Genomic DNA, 27,369 nt, shown 5'->3' on the forward strand with positions numbered 1-27,369 from the left:
CGTGCTAGGGAAGCGAGGCAATAATAAGCTTCTAGGAGCCTGTGACCTTAGGACAGTGTCCACATACTTGCTCCAGGGCCATAATTATCTGTAGATCTTGTACTGGCACCTGTGGTCAGTAAGATCTACAGTTAGCCGTCTAGAAGTCTTGAAACAATATTTAAATTCGGTCTGTAATAATTAAGAATTTGAGTTGTCGGAACAGTTCCCATATTGTTTAGTTGATTTCTATGATAACTTGTTATTGTTTGGGACACGGTATGGGACGTGTTATATAACTGAATTGTATGATAGTTGTTGTGGAGACTTCTGAACAATCTGTTTCGCTCAGTGCCGCGCCCCGATGATTCCGCCATCGGTTGGGGTGTGACAGATTGGTATCAGAGCCATAACTATAGGGAATTAGGTTAGACACGATCTAGTCCGGATCGCTGTCTTAGAGACCTAGACTATAGTTAGGAACCAAGAGACCAAGTTTATGTGCTTATTCTATGTTGTTTCCTTCTATTCTATCATTACATCCGAACTCCGAGCCAAATTTTGTAGTTTGGACGGGATTAGGAGTGAAACCCGCGAATTCCTGCCTAAATTACAAATTTTTGCCAATTATTTTGTGCGATTTTCTATCAACAAACGGGGGAAAATTATACCAAATCAGGGCTGAAACCCATAATTTGATGAAAACTTTCCTCTAAATTTTCTTAAAACAAGGAAGAAATTGCTGAGCTAGGGGTGAAACCCTAACCTTGGCAGTTATTCCGACTTTATTTTATCTCGCCAAGGCAATTGACGGACTCCAACGACCTGAACTCACGAGTATGGCCTAGAATGCGCATGCATAACGCCCAAGAATCGAGGCAGAAACATGTCCCCTAGAGTCAAAAGTGACGACAAGTCAACTGTGAATAGTTAAATTGCCATGGTTAGTCAAAGTCTAGTAGCCGCAGACAATCCATTTTCCGATTTTGAGTGTTGCTTCGTTGATTTTATATGATCTACCTGTTTACGTGTTTTAAGATTTATTGGTTACCCCATTTGTTATCAATCTGCGTGACTTTTGTTGCTATTCTATCTCGATTCAAATCCCTGTTGATGTGATCTAAACGAAACCAATATGCTATGCTACACTACGCCATACTATGCTACTCGATGTGTTGTATGTGACCGCTATATTCAAAACTTAGAGGCTGTTAGGAAACTAAGTGTGCTACTGCGTACTGTTAGGAGGAATTACGTGACATTAATTGCCTCTGTGATAAAAATGCGTACGTGTTTAGGAAATTAAGTGCTCTACTTGCTTAATTGCTTATGTGCTCTAATTGCTTCTGTGCTTATGTGCCTCTATGATTATGTGCTTATGTGATTATATGTGTTACGTGACGTGAGATGCGACGTGATTCTAAGCTTTAGTAAACTAAGACGTGCGAGATTCGAATTCGTTGTGTTGAGCCCTATGGCGATGTCTATTGCAGACCATGTCGTCATCATCGAGAATTCGCCAAAACCTTTCCCGTCAGGAAAAGAGAGACCGACGTCTCGCCAAGCTCATCTCGAGGTCTGTAGCAAAAGCTGTCAGTGAGGTGTACGAAAACACCAGCAAGTCGTCGGAAGAATCCCGAACCCTCACTGAACCCAGCAAAGCTTCGTTCAGTTTCAAGCAATTTAAGGCGTGTGGACCGAAGGAGTTCACCGGTGAAGAGGGCCCTACAGGCTTATTTCACTGGTTTGACTCAGTGGAAGTTACCCTTCGTCAAAGCGGATGCCCGGATCATCTTCGAACTCTCAATGCTACCGGTGTCTTCCAGTCGCGGGCATTGGACTGGTGGACAGCCGAAAGGAATAAGCGCGGGAACGACGCTGCCTACGAGCTGACGTGGGAGGAACTGAAGGCTATCATGCTGGACGAGTTCTGTCCTCCCCACGAACGCCAAAAGTTGGAGGATGAGTTCTGGACCATCAAGCAGAAGGAGGGCGACAACGCTGGTCTCACCGCCCGTTTCAAACAACTGAGCATTATCTGTCCAGACCAGGTCAAGACTCCCGAGATGACCATCAAGAAATACATCCGTGCTCTTCCGGATTGTGTTGCAGATTTTGTGTTCGCCGCCAAACCCGCATCAATCGAGGAAACCTACCTACTCGCTGCCGAGATTAACGACAAGCGAGTTAAGGCTGGTGTCTGGGATAAGCCATCCAAGTCGTTGCATCAAGTTACTACCGCATCAACCGACAACCCTGCTGCTCAAGCCTCCAAGTCCTCGAGAAGGAGAAAGAAAAACAAGAGTTGCGCCGCCGCAACCAATGCTGCTCCTCTTCAGTCAGTACCGCCACAACAGCAACAACCACAGCGCACTGCGCCAGTGATCAATGCGCCGCCGGCTAAGCGTGCGTACACCGGCCCCCACCCACTCTGTGCTACATGTTCTTATCATCACCCGGTGGGTGTGGCCTGCCGTTACTGTGCCCACTGCAACGTTTACGGGCATTTCACTGCAAATTGCCGCTATGGTCTTCGTCAAACGCAAGCTCAAGCCGCTGTTAACCAAGCCCTGCTACCTGCTCCTCAAGCTCCTCAAGCTGCACAGGCCCCGGCAAACAATGTTCGGACCTGCTTTGCATGTGGTGACCCTAACCACTTCGCAAACCGGTGCCCGAACAGGGTGGTGAAACAAGAAGCCCAACAACCCTAGCAACAACAACAGCAGCCTCAACAACAAGCCGCTCACGCCAGAACTTTCAACATCAACGCACGCCAGGCTCAAGCTGACAACAACGTGGTCAATGGTACGTTCCTCGTGAATGGTATATATGCATCATGTTTGTTTGATACTGGAGCCGATAACTGCTTTGTGTCATTTGAATTTGAGAAGCTTCTTAGACGTAAGCGCTCTTATCTTTCGTCACCCTTCGAAGTAGAAGTCGCTACCGGAAGAACCATTGCTGTCAATTCTGTGCTCCGTGATTGTACTCTCGAGCTCAACAATCATATATTCCCGATTAATCTCATTCCAATGCAGCTCGGAAGTTTCGATGTCATAGTAGGCATGGACTTTCTTCGTGAAAACCATGCTGAAGTTGTGTGCTCCGATAAGATGATTCGTTTTGTGCTAGCAAGTAGTGATATTCTATGTGTTTATGGTGAAACTACTGCAAAAGATCTCAAGCTCATGTCATGTCTTCAAGCTCGCAAATATCTCCGCAAGGAATATCGAGCCTTCTTGGCCAACATTGTTGTAGCAGAGACGGACAAGAAAAGGAAAGTTGAAGTCAAGGATGTTCCCGTTGTCCGAGAATTTCCTCAGGTGTTCCCTGATGATCTTCCTGGATTACCTCCTAGTCGTGATATCGACTTTCGAATCGACCTTATTCCAGGAGCCAACCCAGTGGCCAAAGCTCCGTATCGACTCGCTCCATCTGAGATGCGAGAACTCTCAAACCAACTCCAAGAGTTACTTGAAAAAGGCTTTATTCGCCCGAGCACTTCTCCATGGGGCGCACCAGTCCTTTTCGTCAAAAAGAAGGACGGGTCGTTCCGAATGTGCATCGATTACCGGGAATTGAACAAGCTGACCATCAAGAACCGATACCCCTTACCAAGAATCGATGATCTGTTTGACCAATTACAAGGTGCTCAGTGTTTCTCCAAGATTGATCTACGTTCAGGCTACCATCAGTTGCGGATTCAAGAGGAAGACATACCCAAAACCGCTTTTCGAACCCGATACGGCCACTACGAATTTGTTGTCATGCCTTTTGGGTTGACCAACGCACCCGCGGTCTTCATGGATCTGATGAATCGCGTGTGTAAACCGTTCTTAGACCGTTTCGTCATTGTATTCATCGACGATGTCCTGATCTATTCCAGATCGAGGGCCGAACATGCGCAGCATTTGCGATTGGTTCTCGAGTTGCTTCAGGGAAACCAACTCTACGCCAAATTCTCCAAGTGTGAGTTCTGGTTGGAGGAGGTTCAATTTCTGGGTCACATTGTGAATAGTCGGGGTATACACGTTGATCCTGCAAAGATTGAGGCAGTCAAGGGATGGGTTACGCCAAAGAATCCGTCAGAAGTTCGCTCTTTTCTCGGATTAGCAGGTTACTACCGGCGATTCATCGAAGGATTCTCGAAGATTGCTGTACCGCTTACCTCCCTTACTCATAAAGACAAGCCTTTTGTGTGGGGAACCGCGCAGGAGACTGCTTTCCAAACCCTCAAACACATGCTGTGCCATGCACCAGTTCTTACACTGCCGGACGGAAGCGATGACTTCGTTGTCTATTGTGATGCTTCAAACCTTGGACTTGGCTGTGTTCTCATGCAACGAGACAAGGTTATAGCTTACGCATCTCGACAGCTCAAAATTCACGAGAAGAACTATACAACCCATGACCTTGAGCTAGGCGCAGTTGTCTTTGCCTTAAAGATTTGGCGACACTACCTGTATGGTACAAAGTGTACGATCTTCACCGATCACAAGAGCCTACAACATATCTTTAACCAGAGGGAACTCAATATGCGTCAACGCCGATGGGTAGAACTTCTCAACGATTACGACTGTGAGATCCGTTATCACCCAGGCAAGGCGAATGTAGTTGCAGACGCCCTCAGCAGAAAGAATTACGTGATAGGTGTTCGAAACATCCAGGCTCAGTATAACCTCGAAGCTCTCATCCGCGAAGCACAACACGCTTGCTTTAACGAGCGTACGTTGAAGAAAGAACGAATCTATCACGATGGAACTCAGCTCATGAGCAAAGCCAACGGGATATTCTATTATCTGGACCGAATCTGGGTTCCGAGGAGGACAGATTTGCGAAAGATCATCATGAACGAAGCCCACAAATCCCGATATTCCATTCATCCCGGTGCGGACAAAATGTACCAGGACCTTCGCTACAAGTACTGGTGGCCTGGGATGAAAAGGGATATTGCTCTATATGTTGGTAGCTGTTTAACTTGTGCAAGAGTCAAAGCTGAACACCAAAGACCTTCAGGCTTACTCGAACAACCGCCGATACCCGTATGGAAGTGGGAAAGCATAGCTATGGATTTCATAACTAAGCTTCCGACCACGCCATCAGGTCACGACAGTATTTGGGTTATAGTCGACCGTCTAACCAAATCAGCCCACTTTTTGCCAATACGAGAAGACTATAAGGTGGCCAAGCTAGCCCAAATCTACACCGACGAGATCATTAAGAATCATGGTACGCCTCGAGACATCATTTCTGATCGCGATGCTCGGTTTACATCGAGATTGTGGGAAACTTTTCAAGCAGCTCTTGGTACGACGCTGAATTTGAGTACCGCATTCCACCCGCAAACCGACGGGCAGACTGAAAGAACGATACGTACTATTGAAGACATGCTCCGTGCGTGTGTTACCGATTTTGGTGGTAGTTGGAGCAAACACCTACCGTTGGTCGAATTTTCGTACAATAATAGCTATCACTCCAGCATCGAAATGGCACCTTTCGAAGCCTTGTATGGTAGGAGATGTCGCTCGCCTATTGTATGGCACGAGGTCGGTCATTCACAATTGACTGGGCCCGAGATTCTGCAAGAAACGACTGACAAGATCCACCAGATAAGGGAAAATTTGGTGAAGGCCCGGGACAGACAAAAGATGTACGCCGATAAACGACGCAGGCCCCGCGAATTTGCAGTTGGCGACTACGTGCTCCTAAAGGTATCGCCTTGGAAGGGAGTAGTCCGATTCGGCAAAAGAGGGAAACTTGCGCCTCGATTTGTTGGACCTTTTAAGATTCTGGAAAGGATCGGTAAGGTTGCCTACAAACTCGAATTACCGGAGGAACTCAGCAATGTCCACCCGACTTTCCATATTTCAAACCTTCGAAAATGCGTAGCCGACCACGACGCAATAATACCACTCGACGATCTTCAGGTCAATGAGACGCTACACTTCGTGGAAAAGCCTGTCGAAATCATGGACCGACAGACCAAGCAACTCAGACGCTCTCGCATTCCTATTGTAAAGGTACGATGGGAAGGCAAACGAGGCGCGGAGTTCACTTGGGAACTCGAAAGTGACATGAAGGCCAAGTACCCGCAGTTACTCAGATAGATCTGAAGCATCAAATTGGTAAAATCACACGGCGATGTACGGTTCTCGGCCTAATTTCGGGACGAAATTCCCTAAAGGAGGGGAGACTGTAACACCCCGTGTTTTCCAAAAAGTCAAAGTCAAAGTCAAGTGTTGACTGTTATTGGAATTAAAGATCAATAAAGATTAATTTCATTTTAGTTTCATTTTGATTTTCATATTATTTGGAGTAAGTGTTGTATAATCAAACTAATCGGCCGATAATCGAACTGTGAATCAACGACCGACTGTGAATGATAGGAAGTAACAATGCAATAAAGCTAGCCAATCAATAATCAAGCTAATCAAATCAATCATCGAACTCAAGTGTGGATAATTTTAATGCTTTTATACGTGTGTGTGTGCCTTACGTGTTACTTGTGCATGCTTACTTTATGTTAAAGTGTGTGGTGAATCAATCAAAATCAATCAAGAATCGAAGGTGAATCAAACTCAATCGAAATCGAATCCAAATCGTGGTGTAAGGATGCTTGTACGTTAGATATAGTAGTTGAGACTAAAAGTAATTTGATTAGGAATTCTATCATTCTCAAATCATCGTTCATCGAACTCGAAATATCAGAAATCGTCGCGAAACACTCAAAACCAGGCAAGCCGATCGAACAGGGCAACCTGATCGAACAGGCTAGCCGATCGAACAGGGCAACCTGATCGAACAGGCTAGCCGATCGAACAGGCTGTTCGATCGGACAGCCGCTCGATCAGGGATGCTGTTCGATCAGCTGACCCTTTCCTCTTTTGGAAGCCTATAAATAGGGCTGTCCTTGTCAAACTTTCCACTTTTGGAAAAGCTCTGACCGACCAGCCTCTTCTTCTCACTAAATCTCAGATTTCTCTCAAACCAGTAAGTATTTCGCTCTAATCCTTGTACGTTTTTGTCCATTAATCGATTCTACATCTTTCTATCTTTCAAAACTTGGATTTCATCCATGAAATCACCAAGATCTAGGTGTTCTTGGGTGATGTCATCATGTGTTCTTCAAGAACACTAAGTTTTGGCATCATTCCACCATGAATAACTTAGATCTAACCGATTTCCACATAAATAACCTAAAATCTTCCAAAGATCTTAACATTTCACGGTGGAAAAGGATTGGAAGATGGGTTTTCATCTATCTTTCAACTCTTTTACACTCAAAAAGGTGAAAACGAGACTTGAACCGATTTACAAATCAATCTAAACAAACACATGGTTCAAGATTCGGGTTCTACCGAGAGATATACCGATTTCGGGTTAAACGTTAAACTTGGGTTCCAAACCGTCTCTGACCGAGTTTGGGTGATTCCTGCTCGAGTCAGTAGACTAAGTAGGGACTTCAGCTTTGTGGTTCAACTCGTAGTCAAAATATCTCTAAAACATCAACAATTAACGGGAATAACCAAGTGTTAAGTGATAGGTTAACCGAATCGAGAAGCTGGCCGAACGGCTAGGCTGTTCGATCGAACAGCCCAACCGAACGACTATGCCAGCCGATCGACTAGGCTAACCGATCGACTAGCACTTAGTCCCACAAACTCATGAAGTGTAATATTGACAGAGTTCTATTCGATCGATCGAGCCACTCGATTGTGATCATCACTACTCGAATCATGAGATACTACACTTCAAAACACTTAGACTTTTCGAAACATTGGAATGTCACCCGATCGAACATGCCAACCGATCGAGTGACATATTTGAAAACAATGAAGTGCTAGCCGATCGGTTGGGCTAACCGATCGAACAGCTGTTCGATCGGCCAACTTGAAAGGTAGTACAAACCATCATACACAAACACATCCTTCTCATCAAAGGAAGAAACAATCCACTTGAAGGAACCAGCCGATCGAGCCAGCCGGCCGATCGAATGGATGTTCGAACGGACTTTCAAACCAATCGAACAGCCCACTCGATCGAACTGCCGTCCGATCGAATGGTCTACTCGATCCAAGTACATTGTTTACTTTTTCCGCGTTACTCATCGTTGTGTTATCGAACTATTCAGGCTAACCTATTCTCAGTGCTCCTCTCAATCCACGATCAACCACGGTGAGTATACTCGATCCCTTTTTGCTTTCAGCACTTTTGGGTGTTACATACGTAATCTATCAAATTCACAAACAACACAAACTATTTGAACGCTAACCTACTTGCATGTATTACTTGACTAAATGATTGCTGTTTATTATGTTTACACGTGGAGTGCTATCTGCCTGCTTTAGCAACGTAGTACTATAGTTTGGACTCAGCACCCGTTCACACGGGGGTTGCTAAGGACAATTACTTGCATGGATTACGGTGGTAATCATGTATTGCGAACTGTCTCGGACAGTCAACTCGAAGTCGTTGGTATCGATGGTCCCATGTTGATAATTTACATGCATCGTTTGCCCTTGTGTACGTGCTTGGTTATGCGTAAACTTTTCGAACTTTATATGCTGTATCAAACTTGTGTACTCACCTTTACATTATATGTATTGACTTTTATTTTAACGTATGTGACAGGTGTTTAAGCTACTAGCGTGCTAGGGAAGCGAGGCAATAATAAGCTTCTAGGAGCCTGTGACCTTAGGACAGTGTCCACATACTTGCTCCAGGGCCATAATTATCTGTAGATCTTGTACTGGCACCTGTGGTCAGTAAGATCTACAGTTAGCCGTCTAGAAGTCTTGAAACAATATTTAAATTCGGTCTGTAATAATTAAGAATTTGAGTTGTCGGAACAGTTCCCATATTGTTTAGTTGATTTCTATGATAACTTGTTATTGTTTGGGACACGGTATGGGACGTGTTATATAACTGAATTGTATGATAGTTGTTGTGGAGACTTCTGAACAATCTGTTTCGCTCAGTGCCGCGCCCCGATGATTCCGCCATCGGTTGGGGTGTGACACAGCCCCAATTGCTCGTGCTCCTTATCGTCTTGCGCCAGGAGAGTTACAGGAGTTGTCAAACCAACTCCAAGAGCTGTTGGATAGGGGTTTTATCCGACCTAGCTCTTCACCTTGGGGAGCCCCTGTATTATTTGTGAAGAAGAAGGATGGGTCCTTTCGGATGTGTATAGATTATCGCGAGCTCAACAAAGTGACGATCAAGAATCGTTATCCCTTGCTACGTATCGACGACCTGTTTGACCAGCTGCAAGGGTCAAGTCATTATTCCAAGATCGACTTAAGGTCGGGCTACCATCAGGTACGAGTTAGAGAGGAGGATGTTCCCAGAACAGCTTTTCGGACGCGGTATGGCCACTATGAGTTTTTGGTTACGCCGTTTGGATTGACCAACGCACCAGCGGTCTTCATGGATCTCATGAACCGCGTGTGCAAGCCGTATCTTGACGACTTCGTTATTGTTTTCATCGACAACATCTTGATTTACTCCAAGAGCAAGGAGGACCACGAGCGACATCTACGGCTTATCTTGGAACTCCTGAGGAAGGAGCAGCTCTACGCGAAGTTTTCTAAGTGTGATTTCTGGATTGGGGAAGTGCACTTTCTTGGGCATATTGTTAACGAGATGGGTATACATGTGGATCCTGCTAAGATCGATGCTATTAGGAATTGGGCGGCACCAAAGAATCCTTCGGAGGTGCGACAATTCCTGGGTCTTGCAGGGTACTATCATCGGTTTATTCAGGATTTCTCGAAGATTGCTCAACCTCTCACCTCCTTGACACAGAAAAACGTTGTTTACTCTTGGGGAACGAAACAGGAGGATGCTTTCCAACTCTTGAAGCAGAAATTATGTAGTGCACCGATCTTGTCTTTGCCAGAGGGTACCGAAGATTTTGTGGTTTTTTGTGATGCTTCGATTCAGGGTCTCGGTTGCGTGTTGATGCAACGCGAGAAGGTGATAGCTTATCGTTCTCGTCAACTGAAGGTACACGAGAGGAACTGTACAACTCACAATTTGGAGTTAGGAGCTGTGGTTTTCGCGTTGAAGATCTGGAGGCATTATCTGTATGGTACCAAATGCACCATCTACACCGATCACAGAAGTCTTCAGCATATCTACAACCAGAAAGAATTGAATATGTGGCAACGGCGTTGGATAGAGCTTTTGAACGATTATTAATGTGCTATCAAGTATCATCCGGGTAAAGCTAATGTGGTAGCTGATGCACTCAGCCGAAAAGAGACGAAGCCTAAACGTGTTCGAGCATTACAGCTCACTATTCATTCTAACCTTCCTAATAAGATTCGTACGGCTCAGACTGAGGCATTGAAGGAAGAAAACATCGAAGCTGAGGGTTTACGAGGTATGAAAAAGCAGCTTGAGCAGAGATCTGATGGCATCTATTATATTATGGAAAGAGTATGGATTCCTCTGTTTGGTGATCTCAGAGAACTTGTGATGGATGAAGCGCACAAGTCACGATATTCTATTCATCCGGGGTCGGATAAGATGTATCAGGATCTTAAAGTTTTGTATTGGTGGCCGAATATGAAAGCTCTCATCGCCACATACGTGAGTAAATGCTTGACTTGTGCTAGAGTCAAAGCAGAGCATCAGAAGCCTTCGGGTTTACTTCAGTCTTCAGCAGCCAGAGATACCCACATGGAAGTGGGAACAGATCGCTATGGATTTCGTTACAGGATTACCGAGGACTCAGGCTGGAAACGATACTATATGGGTGATTGTTGATCGACTCACAAAGTCAGCGCATTTTCTGGCAATCAAGAAAACAGACAAATTTTCTCAGCTGGCAGCAGTTTATCTTAAGGATGTGGTTTCTAGGCACGGGGTGCCAACTTCTATCATCTCAGATCGAGATCCGCGTTTCACTTCTGAATTATGGCAGTCAATGCATAAATCGTTCGGTTCGCAGCTCGATATGAGTACCGCTTATCACCCACAGACTGATGGTCAGAGTGAGCGCACTATTCAGACGCTTGAAGACATGCTGCGGGCATGTGTGATCGATTTTGGGAAAGGATGGGAGAAACACCTGCCGTTGATAGAGTTCTCCTACAATAACAGCTATCACACTAGTATTCAGGCAGCTCCGTTTGAGGCACTGTACGGGCGGAAATGTCGTTCTCCTCTCTGTTGGGTTGAAGTGGGTGATAGTCAACTCATAGGTCCTGAGCTCATTCTTGAAACTTCACAAAATATTGTTCGAATCAGGAATCGTATGGCAGCAGCGCGTGATCGCCAGAAAAGCTACGCCGATAAGCGTAGAAAACCCTTGGAGTTCGAAGTTAATGACCGTGTCATGTTGAAGGTCTCACCATGGAAGGGTGTGGTGCGTTTTGGGAAACGTGGTAAGCTTAATCCGCGTTATGTTGGGCCGTTTAAAATCTTGGAGCGTGTCGGTAAAGTCGCTTACAAGATTGAGTTACCTGCTGAGTTGGGTAATGTTCACGATGTCTTTCACGTTTCTCAGCTAAAGAAGTGTCTGGTTGATGAGACACTAGTTGTGCCATTTCAAGAGCTCAAGATTGATGACAAGCTACAGTTTGTTGAAGAGCCTATTGAGATCATGGATCGGGAGGTCAAGGTGCGTAAACACAGTCGAATTCCGATTGTTAGGGTCCGTTGGAATTCAAGGCGTGGGCCGGAGTTCACGTGGGAGCGGGAGGATCAAATGGAGGTCAAGTATCCACACCTTTTTCCTAAAGACAAGTCTAAATCTGGTAAAGCTCGCAAATTTCAGGACGAAATTCCTCTTCAAGTTGGGGATGATGTGACACCTGAGCAAAATCCGCAACAATCTTGATTTCACACTTCCCTCCTTTGTGCTTACTTGTCAAATTTCGGGACGAAATTTCTTTCAAGTTGGGGATGATGTGACAACCCGAACATACAAGGTTAGTAGCGTGATCCTAACTCTTCGTTATTCCTCTTTAGCGTGTCGTGCTTGTATCCGTGCTTGTATGATTCTGCTTTGCGATTGTGGTAGCCTTGTTAGAATTATATGTGTTAGTATAATCGGACCGCAACGTATGTGTGCTTGTTTAATTAAGAAACCCATTGTCATAATTGATCGAACTTGGCCCAAGGACTGATCCGTGCTGTCGTGTAGTACCGGCCAAACGTGTTATTTGATTACCTATTGCAACCGGCCCAACCTATTATTATGACTAGAAAGTATAACCGGCCCAAACCTCTTATCCATATAATAACATGTTACGTAACCTGAAACACAAACCCTAAAACCCCTAAGTGTGCGACGGCAGTGGAGTCTCCTCATCGAAACCTTGTGATCTCTCCAATCTATACTCTGGCATTCGGTTAGTGAGTTTAACTATTAATCCATTGATTACACTTGATGATCGATATGAACCATGCTTGTATGTACTAACTGTTAACCTACTTGTTATTGCTAATGTAAATGTCATGGATCACTGAACGGTCATACGTATGAATTATTACATAGATCATTAGTTGAATGTGATTGCATGATTAATAGATTAGACATGAAATTGAATTACATGTTAGTGGCAGTTTCGATGTATGTGTGTGCATGGAGTCAAAGTATGATTTATCATATTGATGTTAAGGGGTTTTAAAGGTCCAATAGAGTGATGATTGAGTGATTCTAAAGGTCTAATAGAATGATGATTAAGTGGTTTAAAGGTCCAATAGTATTGAAGTTACATGATCGATCCATCCATTCGTAACAGTGATTTATTAACAAAATCTAATAATCATATAAGTCATGCAACTTAACTCATCATTCAATGCCCATGATAATCCTACTGACAACATCACTAGATGTCCACATGCTTTGGTTTGATCACACATGGCCGCCATGTTCATAGAGGTAATGGATGGATTGATCATGATATGTTGCTATCTTGACTTTTTGACAAAAATGCCCAACTGATTGAGTTAATAACTGGCCGAGACTTGTGGAGGGAAGGATTATAATCATGACATTCATATAGGTGATATGTAATTATGTATTACTTTGATTTTTTATAAGTAAAAACTACAAGTCTTTAGGTTAGTGTACAAATTGAATTAATAATATGCTAACGTGATTGGGCCCCTGTCATCGGATCAAACGTAATTGTGAGATCATTTCAGCAGGAAGTGGGCCGCATCATAAAGTGTGGGCTGGATAAACAGTGAGGCGGTGATGGGCTGGGTGGTTTGGATTGAATTTAATGTCTTGGGCCGGTTGGTATAGCTGGGTTAAACAGAATAGGTGGTGGTTAACTGTTGGGCCAGGTTTAAAGCTATTGGGTCGCACAATTAGTTGGTTATGCATTGAGTTGTCTAGTGTCGGGTCACATAACATGATATATTTCTACATAGGATATATTGCTTTGGTTAATGAATCCTTATACTTTGCGCTTAACTGTATAAGTTGGTGTATGGGTTGATGAATGTCACTACTTGTGTGTTGTGTGCGCTTATTGATGAATACGTGTGGAATGATACGTACCGAGCATGTATGCATATTGACTGTTATATGTGCAATTATCATAGGACTTGGTTGGTTGTTTGGTTAAACGAGTAACTAATCCCACCGAGCACTCTAAGGTGAGTTCACTACTTTGAGCATGCGTCCCGGTGGTTTGGGACAGTCAGTGGGTATCCCGGGAAGGGATAAGTCTTTTGGGTAAAACTGGGATGTTGGATAATATTCTCACTCTCTATCTCTTTAAGTCCCATCTTTTGCTATCGTGGGTGGTAGCGGGGTATTAGTTGGTAGCGCTACTTAGGTTTGGCACCCTCACCCCGTTCCTAAGAGAGGGCGGGTGTGAACTAATGACCCAGTCAGGCCCAGTGCTTTGATAGGAGCACTGGGGAACGGGCAAAAACATACATCAGGAGCCGTCTTGTTCAGTATCGAGATATTATCAACATTACTTTCGGAATTGAAATTAAATGGATTAACTAATCACTTGGTAACTAGCGTTTTCGTAAAACTATGAACTCACTAGCCTTGTCTGACACACTTGTTACATGCTCGCAGGTTGTTAGGTATCTTGGATGTGGGAACTTGCTGTCTGGAGTAGCAGGAGTGGTCATGGGTTGACTGGAGGGATATACGTGATTGGTTTTTGATACTATACGTTGGTTTTAAACAGTCTGACTTTGATTTATTATTTTCTTCCGCTGAACATATTGGTTTTCGTTTGAACTTAATGATGGTATTTTATTAATAATTGGGAACTTTATTTTGAAACATGTATGGGTTCAAGTAATTGGTGGCTCATTGCTGGTATGTCACACGCCTATCAGGGACACTCCCTAGGTGGTATTTTGAGGGTGTGACATTCAGGGTCGGCCCTGGAGGTGGGCGGGAAGGACCACCGGCCAGGGTCCGTGATTTCGTAGAGCACGTAATTTTTTTTAAATCCGATATTATATATGTAAAAAATTTAATAGAGTATAGCCGTACAAATACTAACATAACATAGGCCCACTTACAAAAAAAATCATATGATTTAGATTATTTAGCCCATTGTGATTAGATTACTGAGCCCAATACCCAAATGATTTTAAAAACTAATAAAAAACAATTAGTCCATGTTGGGCGGCATCTAGTGCCCTGTGGATATTGAAACGTCGTATAACAGGAAAGTATTTTGTTAACTGCATTGTTTATCGAATGTTATATTTTTGTTAACGGTTCACGATTATATGAAAAACTAATTTAAATTATTTATTTCGTTAAGGCCCGAGGGCACGTTTTTTCGAGGTCGAACAGGGTATAAGAATTCTCAGGATCGGCCCTCTACATGTTTAATTCATTTTGACCGCCACAACGCGACGAGCAAAAATACTAGTTATATATATTAACAAAATAATTTCTGAACTATTAGGGTGTTCGGTGTGGGGAGGGGCAAACCCACGTTACCGAATCGGCAATGGGTGGCAAACCAATGCCAACCCATTTGCCGCATGTGGTGTTTGACGAAATGGGCTTAAATCGGTGATGCATTACCGAATCGGTGAGGGGAGGAAGGAGAAGGAGGGGGGTTGTGGGGTGGGGTCCATTCCAATCTCAACCAATCACATCTTTTTCTTTTTTTTTATTTAAAAAGTTTACCACTTCACCAAATGTCTAAACCATTGCCAACACTTTTCACCAAAGTTTAAACACTTTTCACTAATTGACGTGGCACACTCTCATTGGTTGATTTTTTATTTTACCACTCTCAAGTATTTAACCACTACTTACACCCTTATTTGATACACTTTTACTTTAATTTATAGTTACACACCTATAACATCATTGTTTTCTAATCAATTTACATTTTTAAAACTTAAATTTTGATAAAGTTATTAAACCACCTCTGAGCTCTAATATTATTTTATAAACGATTTACATATACCCGCAATTCTTAATATATTTATTATATAGAAGTTTAATAATATTTTTTTTATAAATAATTTACGTTTCAGCCCCACTTCAATAGAGTTATCATATGTCCCTTAAAGTTTAATGAAGTTAATTTTTTTTAACAAATACATATTTTTTTTATCTTTTTTTATATGTTTGATTCTTTTCTATTTTACTTATTATTTATTCAACTTAATCATGTTGCTTTCTTATTTTTTGGGATCTTTAGATTAAAGATAACTTCAAACTCTAAATATGTTTACTTAACCATGTTGATTGGTTATTTTTACCGTCATTTAGATTTAAGTCTGCATGGTCCTAATAACTTCGATATATCAGGTAATAAATCTATACTCGCCAGTGGCGGAACTAGCCCAAAAAGTTAGGGGTATCCTAATTTATTTTTTTTAGGATCAGGGGTATCCTTTATATAACAGAAACGAAGTTGAGGGGTATTTTTACACTACGGAAATGAAGTTAAGGGGTATTTTTATACTACGGAGACGGGGTTGAGGGGTAGCCCGTGCTACCCCTATTAAAACTATAAGTCCGCCACTGATACTCGCCTATACCCTCCTGCGACCCCACCGCTAAGCGCGGGGTTCGATGCTAGTTTCATACGATTGTTAATTTGAAGCTTTAAAACAAAAGATCAATTGGTAATTTAAACGCGTAAATTAGCCATATACAAACATTTATTTGATCATAACCCCATTCAGGTGTATATCATGTTATTCGTTTCCCATTCACAAATGAAAAAAAAAATAATGAAGGAAACGCCAAAACTTAGCTACAAAATTCAATAATTAATAAATTCACCATCACTGTACAAGTAAACCGGCCAACAAACAATCGTAACTTATATTTTAAAAGTACATACGTAACATGCATTTGTATTGCCGGCAGGCGCACCATTTTCTAGTTTATGTTAACTCTAATAAGTCTTCGTCCATCATTAAAAATACAAATAAGAAGTATCGAATCTTTAACTTTATTGTATAAACTAATAAGAGTTTGTATTAGTATTATAGTATTGGCTTAGGATCACACGATAAGATAAACTTTTATTCATTTTAACTCTTAACTTTTGATGATGTGTAATTTCATATTTTAATTCTCTCTTTTATTAAAAAAATGTGTTTATGTTGAAGATATGTGATTTTCGATTTGTAATATGCTTGAATTCATACATGTTAAAAATTCATGAAATTCATATAAAATGAGTGTTGCTTTTATGGGTGCAACGAATCTTTCAACCTTCAAGGGTTTGCTTTCACAGTTGTGGGTCTTCAACAGGTCGAGCATTTGGCGCACTCCCAACATATTTTAGCTCAAAACCTATTTTAACCCGAATTCATTTTGCTCCTACAGCATTTTGACCGAACTTATTTCGATCCTAAACCGTGTTGACCCGTACCCATTCTCATCCAAACCCGCAAAGCATAGAACTCCAGCCTTTTTAGAATTTGAAAACTCAAACTCAACTCTTATTAATTAAAATTAAACAAGTACCCAACGTGATTTGTGACACCTATATATAATTGTTATGTGATGATTTGTCACCCCTTTTGGATTTATATATCAGTCCACCACCACAACAAAGTAAACCTGAAACATCCAAATCGGCAGAAACTGATGGCTAGGAAGGGAGTACCGGTGATTGACATGCAGAGGGTTGATGGACTAGCAGAGGAAATAGTGAATGCATGTGAGGAATGGGGCATTTTTAGAATAGTCAACCATGGAGTTCCGGCTGATCTCTTGGCAGAAATGAAGACGGTGGTGGCCGCACTCTTTGATCTCCCGGAGGAGGTCAAGAGGCGGATATCTGAAGGTGGCAATGGCTATTTTAGATTCAACGCCGTGAATCCATACCTCGAGGGGTTTAGTATTGATGAGGTTTCGACCCCAGACGACTTCTTTGATCGCCTGGATGTCTCCCCTCACCAAAGGTACTAACTTTTATTTTAAAAAAAAGGACTATACCCTGGCAAACTTTATTATTTAAAAGAATGTGAATATATCCACGGACATGCCTTGGACATACTAGAAGAATATGAATATATAGGATACTAGTCTGTCCACGGACATACCTTCGACAGACTAGATCCGAAAGAGCAGGTAATCATTGGGCCTAACAATTGGGCGTTAAAGCAAGTTTGATTTCCATTTGTAGGGAGATTGTATTGAAGTATACAAAAGTTATTCGCGAACTCGCCGGACTTATTGGCCAGAAGTTAATGGAAGGGTTCGGTTTGGCCGGAGATTTGTTTGATGGATGGAATTGCCAAATGAGATTTAACAAGTACAATTTCAGCCTAGAAAGCGTGGGGTCGTGTGGCGTTTTCTTGCACTCCGACCCATCGTTTGTCACCATTTTACACGATGACGAAGACGTGAATGGTTTGCAAGTGGTTGATAAATACTCCGGTGAGCTTATTCCGGTTGACCCCTTGCCCGGAACTATAGTTGTTAACGTCGGTGATATTGCCAAGGTACGCATTTGAATGAACGATAATTTTTAAATGAATCGATAATTTAAATCTTGGTTCTCATTTGAACACTCCCATAGTTATGTGCTATTAAAAGGACACATAAATGTGATGCAGGCATGGAGCAATGGAAGGTTTTGTAACGTGAAGCATCGAGTGTGGTGTGTTGAACCGAAAACGCGTTACTCTACAGTTTTATTCGTGTTAGGGCCGAAAGACAAGAAGGTGGAAGCTCCACCAAAACTTGTGGACTCGGAACACCCTCGTCTTTACGTTCCCATAGATATCAAGGAATATAGAAATGCCCGAAGTGCGAAGAGGTTACACACCGGTGAAACCCTCGAGCTATTTAGCACCTCTGGGATATGAATAACAACATTGCTTCTCTCCATTTATGAATCTTAATAAGGTTGTGTTGTTGTTGTTGCTACTTTGTTGTTGTTATTGTTTGCACATGTGATATTAATAATAATAATCAATATTTGGATTTATATTATTCACATTGATTTGCTATGAGTAGGATATTAGTAGGTACATTTGCATTTTTTTATTGTTATTATTCGCATTCGTTGTATAAACTTAGACATGTTTAATTATACGTTCAAATCATATTTGAATATATACTTTATAAGCTTGCTTCATGTGTGACTCTTTAGAATAATTGTTATATGTTGCGTCTTGTGCATACAAATCCATCAATATCCCTCAAGACTTTAATTTGACTTGTACAATAACACAATTCTCGTTTTCCCACGCCAACAACCCTAATCGTTAACCATTTGCATGTGCAATATGTCTACCAAATGTTGGTCACTTATAAATCAGGCATAGTACCAGTTGCTTTAGACCATGTTTAGCATTTTAGTAAATAATGCTATCATCCTTGGCGTTTTCTGCCATGTGTCAGTTCAGTTAGCAAGGGGGCCTTATTATGCGTTTTTACAAAAGGGGCGTAGTGGAAAATGCCCAATAATGCCCCAACCAATCATTACACAAGCATTATTTTTTTTTAATTTAAAAACTAATAATATTTCATTAAATAAAAAAATTACAATACTAAAAAAAAAAAAATAAAAAAAAACGATCATACTTAAAAAAAATACATTAATTTTCATCTTCGCTTTCGTCATTCTCGTCATCTTCGTCTTCCTTAGCTGGGATATACCCAGTCGACCATGCGTGTTGTACCAGATCAACCGTTAACTCGGAATGGTGGGGTCCGTAACGCAATTCTCATGCATTATTCACTCTTTCTTCTATTGACGCTTGCGGATGCTCCTCCTGAACAGCTTCCGGTACATAATTCTGACATATCGTCTTTCCTTCATCTTCCAAAATCATGTTGTGCATGATTATATAAGCGTATATAGCATCTCTCATTTTTTGCTTGGTCCATGCACGACAAGGATTTCTCAAATATTGTCATCGTCGTTTAAGAACTCCAAAGCATCTCTCAATGTCTTTTCGCGTAGACTCTTGAACCTTTTTAAAGTGTGCTCTATTTTCATCGAACGGATGACTAAAAGTCTTCACGACCATCGAATACCTAGGCTAAATTCCGTCGGACAAATAGTATCCATGGGGTTAATAGTTTCCGTTTGCGTAGAAAGACGCTTTTGGAGCTCTGCCAGAAATATAATCCTCTAACAACGGAGATTGTTCAAAAATATTTATGTCATTGCTTGACCCGACCACGCCAAAATAAGCCGACCAAACCCAAAGGTCCTGTGAGGCAACCGCCTGAAGAATAACAGTATGTCCTTTTTGGTCACCCCGTGTGTGTTGACCTCGCCATGCGGTCGGAAAGTTATCCCAACGCCAATGCATACAATCCAAGCTCCCGGTCATACCCGGTAAACCATGCTCATTATAATGGACCTCGTAAATCTTTTGAAGGTCATACCAAGTGGGCGTTCTCAGATAACGCGCGCCGTACAAATTTATAATACCTTTAACAAACGTATACAACCAACCATAAGCTAAAAAATAAAAAATAAAAATACTTTAATGTTTATAGTAAAGTATAGGAATGTACTGCGACAAAAATGCTCCAAGGTGTCTCGCGTTATTTTATCGGCCATTTTTAAATACTCGTCGTTGATGTCAGTCGTGTTTCAGTAAGCAAGGACTCGTAGCGACGACGTACACTTTTGAATACCGGTGAATCCAAGTGTCACTTTCGCATCCGCTTTTTGTTTAAAATAATCAAAGTTGTTTTCAAAGTCCTCGACGATGCGTAGAAACAAACACTTACTTATCCGGAAACGACGCCTAAAAACTTCTGGGTTCGGATATTTTGGCGCTTCATCAAAATAATCTTTCATCAACCGATCGTTTGCCGCACGCCGGTCTCGTTCAGTTTAATCTCTTGTTTTAATTTCACGTTCGGGCCGGCTACAATACTTCATATATCGCACCGCTAGTTGACAAGCACTCGTAACCGTCTCTTGCTCGACGTCCTCATCGGTGGATTCACCATCATCCGCTAAAAACTCTCTATAATAATAATTTGCGATGGACGAGAAACTAGGGGAACCAATTTTTTTTTATAAAAATGGTTTAATATTTGAGATTGTATAGGTTTTTGTTTGTAAAAATGGTGGAGTAGAAGTGTGTATATACATAGGTGAGAAATGAAAAAAGAAAAAAAAGAAAAATCTGACCGTTGCTTTTTTACCGTTGCAAACGGTCTGATTGGCCAAAAAATTGCACCGAAAGCGTGATTTAAAAAACCCCAAAACAAGATTTTCAGCCAAACACGCAAGGGGGGTGGATCCCCTGCGTGTTTGGGCGGGATTGGGCAAAAAAACGCCCTCTCAGGAGCCACTACGGGTGGTTTTAATAGTTGATAGCATAGATGAGTCATACTTAATTCTTTTCCATATGAGAATCTAACAAACCACCTAACAAATAAACATTTGTATTTATCAATACCCTACGTGATTATCGCACCCCGCCAAGACGGAAACACGGGATGCAACATTCAAAATTTTCATAGCAATTGAATAAAGGAAACGACACACTAAACGAATTGAAAACATGCATCATATAAATACCATAACGACTTGTCTTGATTTATTACATCTATTTATAAGGTTTGGCGTTTTGAATTTAAACATGGTAATAAGACCAAACGTCTAGTAGCTTGATTTCCTAAGATGCATCTGACGTGATCCTTGGTTCTTGAACTTATTTAAATGTAAGTCCCCTGAGTCACGGATCAAACACTAGATAACGGATCTATGATGTTCAAGTGAGTGGAAATAACTCAAACACCTATCGTGGGCACACAAATCAAGGTAAAACAGAAACACGAAGAATAAACGACACACGAGACACTTTCAAAGGACTTGTATTGATCACAAGCACAAAAACTTCAAGATTGGTGCTTTCTCACTTTAGGATTCTCGCTCTAGCAAAACATTTTGGAAACCATTAACCCTAACTTGTTCTTTCAGTTTCCTATTTATAGGCCTGGGCCCATGTGCCATTAGGCTTCCTAATGGGCTTTAATCACCATTAGGGCCCTAGATACAATTTGGAGCCCAACCTTTAATTACAAGATAATTACAACTTAAACACAAAACTTAGTATATCGAGCTAATTGTCATATCCATCACTTGTTTAAGCATATACATGGTCCCCTTAATGACTTTCCACTAGATTGAACTAGGTTAGTTTTTGCTTTGCCAAATCTAAAACCTATAGTTAATCATTCTTCTCATACCTCTTTCAACCACTTAAAGTTCATTTGTTTTCATAATCAATCTAAAAGCTCAACTCTCGTTTTCGATGAAGTTTTAGAATAAATAATCAAACAAAAAGTACCTCTTTCAACCACTTAAAGTTCATTTGTTTTCATAATCAATCTAAAAGCTCAACTCTCGTTTTCGATGAAGTTTTAGAATAAATAATCAAACAAAAAGTATAAGGGTGTAAGGGGTGCTCACCTCTTAGGTGAGTCCCCCCTTTTACACATAACCAACCATAAAATGCCACGTCAACTCCCCTCTAACACTCCCCTAATACCCCTTTTTGATGGCGGCACTCCCCTATTAGGGGAGTTGGTTTTTTTAAAAAAAAAAAAAAAAAAAGTAAGGCTTTTGATTGGTCCCCTCTCTCTCTCTCCTCTCTCTCTCCTCCCCCTCTCTTCGGCACCTCCCCACCGGTGAAACACCCTCTCTCTACCTCACCGTGAGGTTGGCGGCACCCACCTAATCGGTGAAACCACTCCCCGCGGCACTCCCCGATTTACGCCCCGCCCACCCTAACACTGACCAAATACTTTTCATGAATTCGATACCTTAGTTACTCTAGCTATCTATTTTAATTAGGTTCTTAATTAACTTTTCAACCTCGATCTATGATGCTTATAAAGTGGTAGGAAACACTTGAACATATAGTCAAGTTGGGGTGTGAACTATAAATTGTATGTTTTTTATTTATTTAATTTTTTGTTGTAGATAGATTGACATGTTGACATGTATACATTAACAAACCTAATGTATCTTTTTAAAATGGGATGTAGACAGATTGACATGTATACATTAACAAGCCTAATGTATCTTTTTCAAATGGGATAGAGATGTTAATCTAAAAAAGAGATGTTTATTTAACATATTATTATCCTCTACAAATCAAAATTTTATTATTTCATGTCTAGTTCATATCTAATTATTTCATGTCTAGTTCATATCTAGTTTCAAACTTTCAATTCGTACCTCAAGTTTACACCATGTGCAGGCTCTTTTTCTTGGAAAACAATATATATTTAGATGCACAAATCATTTTTCTCTTTGAAACTAATTTTCAAATAAAAAGGATACATAGTAGTGATCCCATTTTGAAGTTCACTAGCTAAATATAAAAAAACATTAACAAATAACATACCAGAAAATACTAAAATAGATCCATTACAACACAAGCTTATAAATCCTAATTTTCTAGCGTCTTGCTAGTATTTAATATATCTTACCGTTAAAAGGAAACATAAACTATCCGCCGCTGGCCGCCATAACGATCAGTTAGAAGCTCCAGATACAATCCAACTCGGTAAGACCCGCCTTCGGTTTCTCCGCCACTGAAGAAACCGCCGGCATCACATCATCACCGCCCAAACCCCCGTATCCACACATCACTCCATCCCCATGAATCGGCGGCTGCGGTGGTGCAACAGAAGAGTAGAAAAACGGTAGCTGAAGATTTTCCTCAAGCACTCTCAAACTCGGGAACGACGACGCCACCACATTCTTCGGGTAGCCCATTGGGGTGGCGAAAGTGGCGGTGGAGAGTGGCGGCGGCGGAGGAAGGTTGAAAATGAGGTGCGGGTTGAAGTTAGTGGGTGAGGCAGTGGAGAAACAGGGCACGTGCTGCTCGGTTGAGGCGGCGTTGCTGTCGTAGGAGTAGGTGTCGTGGTCCGCGGTGTACGCTGAAGTGGCCGAGGCGTACGAGGAGTCGAGAAGTTGTGGGAGGGAAACTGAGGTTGAAGAGTTTGCTTCTTGGTAGGAGTTTATTCCGGTTGCTACCCGTTTGGTACCGGAACCGGAACCACCAGTGTTGCCGGAGTTGGGTTTCTGAAACACTCGAGAGATCACCTGTTCATCCTGATTAACAAAGGTACCTTTAGTTAATATTTAAGACAGAATGCATGAAAAATATCTAAACTATGATTTAATTTAGGGTAATTATTGGGGCAACTTTTAAAAGAAAAAGTTTCTAAAAGGGTAATGAAATTAAAAAGAAAAAGTCAATTTTTTCTAAAATTTACAGTCCTGCCGGAGCGTCGATGAACAACTGGGCTATCCCTTATTACACTCTATATCTGCGCCGGCTCATAAGTCTGGTCCGGTCTATTTTGAGAAAAGTTTTAGACGAACCACTAACTACATCTTTAAAAAAAAAAAACAAAACGAAACCTTGGGTTGGTGGGTTCGGCAGGGCGGTCGTTCAGTTTAGCGGTTCGGTTTTTGCAGTTTTAAACAAAAAAAAGTATTTTATTTTCTTAAATGATAGCTTTGTATTAAATCCTAGAAAAAGAGAAGAATTATCCATGATTTAATACATGTAACTAACTTTATCTTTCTAATATGAAAAAGTAACTTTAAATTTCTGAAATGAAAATAATAACCGTAAAGCCCCGATAAAGCCCAAACACCATTACGAAGGGTTTTATGAGACAAAAGAAATAGTGGAGCGTGATATATATAGCGTCAAGTATGGGGAAGATTTCAAAGTTTGGACCAATCAAAAATTAGTTAGTGTTTTTATAATTAATTAATAAAAACGAAAATTAATAATTAGGTATTGATGAGTAGGGGCTTTATGACTACGGGCTCTAGTGATATAACGCCCCATAAAGCCTCTGTGTGACGTGGCACAACACGTGTCGCATAACGCCCCACAAAGGGCTTTATGACTACGGATGGCCTAAACAGTTGTAATGAATAATAATAACAACTAATAATAATTATCATTTATATAAATATAAAAAATAACTAAATTATATGTATACTAATAATTATAATTAATATAAATTAATTAATAAATACTAAACGAGTCGAGCCCGAGCTTTCATATGTTAAATGAGCTCGGGCTCAGCCCGAGCCCTACTGCATAACATAATGTAGTATACCTTTGAATTTTTGGTAAGAAAATGGTAAGCAAATTTGCCCTCAAGACGATACTCATGCATCACCCAGTTGCTTTTTTCCCCTTTAGGAGCCCTACCCCGATAAAACACAAGAGTTTTCTTCATACCCACTAAAGCTGACGTCTTCGAGCTGTAAATCTCCCTATCTTTTCCAGTGGCTTTCCAGTAACCGGCATTCGTCGCCCGGTTTGTTCTCAGTCCAGTCGGATACTTCCGGTCACGTAGACTGAAAAAGTACCACTCTTTCTCCCCCATCTTTGCCCTTTCTGCTTCATCAATAACCGAATTTAGAGCATTCACATCCTAACCATCAAATTATGTGAGGATGGGTTTTTATATTATAAAGGGTATAAAAAGTGGTTGTGAGTAGAGGAGAGAGAAAATATTACTGTTCATCTGTATATTTGGGGGACACTGTTCACCCGTTATAATTTTTTAATATATTTTGAAAGTGATTGTGAGTGGAAATGAGAGAAAAATGTAATGATAATATTATTTAATTGAAATGAGAGAGAAAAAGTATTTATTTTTAGTGGAAATATATTGATATGAGAGTTGTTTTTTAGTCGAATGTATGTATAATTTGATGGTTTGGATGTGAATGCTCTTACAAGGCACAAGTTTTAACTGTAAAAATAGTGACGAAACCCGAACTTTTTAGACGAGGAGATTATATATTATAAGTTTTTTTCCCGTGGTTACAATTAGTGGTGCAACTAATGTTTTTTTTTTTTTTTATTTAAAAAACAACAAAACTAAGATTTATCTATAAAATTTTCAACAAACTCTAGTGACCGGCCCTTTATTAGTAATTAAAAGCAGAAACAATAAAAACACGTTGATTTTATATTTAAAACTTCAACAAACCCATCTACTAATTAAAAGTAGAAACTATAAAAAAAAAAACTTGGATTGTATATTTAAAAATTCAACAAATTCTAGTGATCGAGTCAATAGACCCTCCTGACCTCTCTATTAATTTAAAAAAAGTAAAAAAATTAGTAAAAGCTTTTATTTAATATTTAAAAATTCAATGAATTTTGGTGACTTGGACCATCCGACCCTTTTAACCCCCTCTGGTTCCGCCCGAAACTAGAAACAAACTTACGAGGAAGCTCCCAAGGCTCGCATTTGTTGAGATCAACATCGGCAATGGCTCGACAAGTGAAGTTCCCATCGAGAACTTTGTGTAGAAGGTAGCATGTGATGAGTTCTTCATCAGTAGGGTGGAACCTGAAGCCCGGTGGCAGTTGTGAGTCGCCATTGTTGTCAAACTGGTGTGTCAAAAACTCCATAACGTTTGAAGATACTCGTTAAGTTGAAGAATGCATATGGGTGGATAATAGAAGGAGATTAAATAAGGGGTTGGGATGGTTGTCGTGTATGGAAGTCTAGAGAGAGAAAGAGGAGAGAGAGAGATGCATGGAGGAAGGGGGTGATGCGTGCGTGCGTGAAGAAGTGTGCAGCAGGGAAAGAGGGTATTCCTAATCCCATGTCAGTGAAGAAAATGAGAGTAGGAAGTAGGAACAGAAAGTAGTTTTGGTTTGTATATACGTGTAATGTAAAGTTTTTGGATATTTTTTTTATTCTTTTCAACTTTAAAGGCTGCAACTATCTCGTATCTTTTGTATTATTATTATTATCATAGTGCATGCATATGTTGTGTGATATAAGCAAGTGAGAAAAGTAATGATCGACCCATTTACATATAAGGGCTGCTACTTCTTTACACTTTGTACCATAAGTCAATCATGTTTTCAAGTAGAAGTGTATTGAATGTGTTAATTGGTTTTAGTTCTAATTTGATCATAGGATTAGAGATGGTGATGGTGGTGACAAAGGTGTGAAACTCATTTTGATAATCATGGTCACATACTTGATTATGAAGACTTGTCTAAAAGTTGTTACTCATTACCTAACCGTTCACCGATTTACTTTACTGTCTGGTAGCAGTATACCTTTTTATTATTTTAATATGGTCAAAATTCGAAGTTGAGATGACTAATGTTTAAAACTTAATCCTAAACTCACTCTAAAAGCTGGCTTAGAGTATGATATATACATGTACCCTTTTAACTATTTAATAATTTTAACTTTCGTCACATGTCCCCGAGTTGTAATTTTTTTAAGTAGTCTCATACTCGGTCTTACATTCAAACACCTATCTCAAATATTTTGGGATTCAGGTTTTTCACATGAGGTTCTGATTCTTTACATAATCTAGTCGTTAAGATTATGCAATCAAAGTCCGTCGTTACTAATTGACCATTGGTTCACTTATATACCATCAAGTAATGGTTTATCTGTTTCTGATTTTGTGTGGTTAAAAACTACTAGTTAAGACTCGTCACATGTCCCCGTGTCGTAATTTTTTTAAGTAGACTCATACTCGATCTCACATTCAAACACCTATCTCAAATATTTTGAAATTCAGGTTTTTCACATGAGGTTCTGATTCTTTACATAATCTAGTCGTTAAGATTATGCAATCAAAGTCCGTTACTAATTGACCATTGGTTCACTTATATGCCATCAAGTAATGGTTTATATGTTTATGATTTTGTGTGGTTAAAAACTACCAGTTAAGACTCGTCACATGTCCCCGAGTCGTAATTTTTTTAAGTAGTCTCATACTCGGTCTCATATTCAAACACCTATCTCAAATATTTTGGGATTCAGGTATTTCACATGAGGTTCTAATTCTTTACATAATCTAGTCGTTAAGATTATGCAATCAAAGTCTGTTACTAATTTGTCACACCCCTTGTTGGACCGTTCTATGACCCGAAAAGTCAGTCAAGGTAGTTCATCTTCATGTACGA

The 27,369-nt window shown here is 40.7% G+C and overlaps 2 protein-coding genes across 2 annotated transcripts; one reads left to right on the top strand and one right to left on the bottom strand.

Annotated features, from left to right (window-relative positions):
* Positions 1-16,983: 16,983 nt before the first annotated feature.
* LOC110896767 (2-oxoglutarate-dependent dioxygenase DAO) lies at positions 16,984-18,404 on the top strand. Its single transcript, XM_022143902.2, has 3 exons — positions 16,984-17,358; positions 17,583-17,901; positions 18,016-18,404. Exons 1-3 carry the CDS (start codon positions 17,042-17,044, stop codon positions 18,265-18,267), a joined length of 888 nt encoding a protein of 295 aa, XP_021999594.2. The 5' UTR covers positions 16,984-17,041; the 3' UTR covers positions 18,268-18,404.
* Positions 18,405-22,762: 4,358 nt separating this feature from the next.
* LOC110896768 (protein CUP-SHAPED COTYLEDON 2) lies at positions 22,763-25,978 on the bottom strand. Its single transcript, XM_022143903.2, has 3 exons — positions 25,656-25,978; positions 24,530-24,813; positions 22,763-23,501 (listed from the first exon to the last, which is right to left on the bottom strand). Exons 1-3 carry the CDS (start codon positions 25,840-25,842, stop codon positions 22,923-22,925), a joined length of 1,050 nt encoding a protein of 349 aa, XP_021999595.1. The 5' UTR covers positions 25,843-25,978; the 3' UTR covers positions 22,763-22,922.
* Between the last annotated feature and the right edge of the window lie 1,391 nt (positions 25,979-27,369).

Source organism: Helianthus annuus, chromosome 12 (genome assembly GCF_002127325.2).
Source record: "Helianthus annuus cultivar XRQ/B chromosome 12, HanXRQr2.0-SUNRISE, whole genome shotgun sequence".
Classification (NCBI taxonomy): Eukaryota; Viridiplantae; Streptophyta; class Magnoliopsida; order Asterales; family Asteraceae; genus Helianthus; species Helianthus annuus.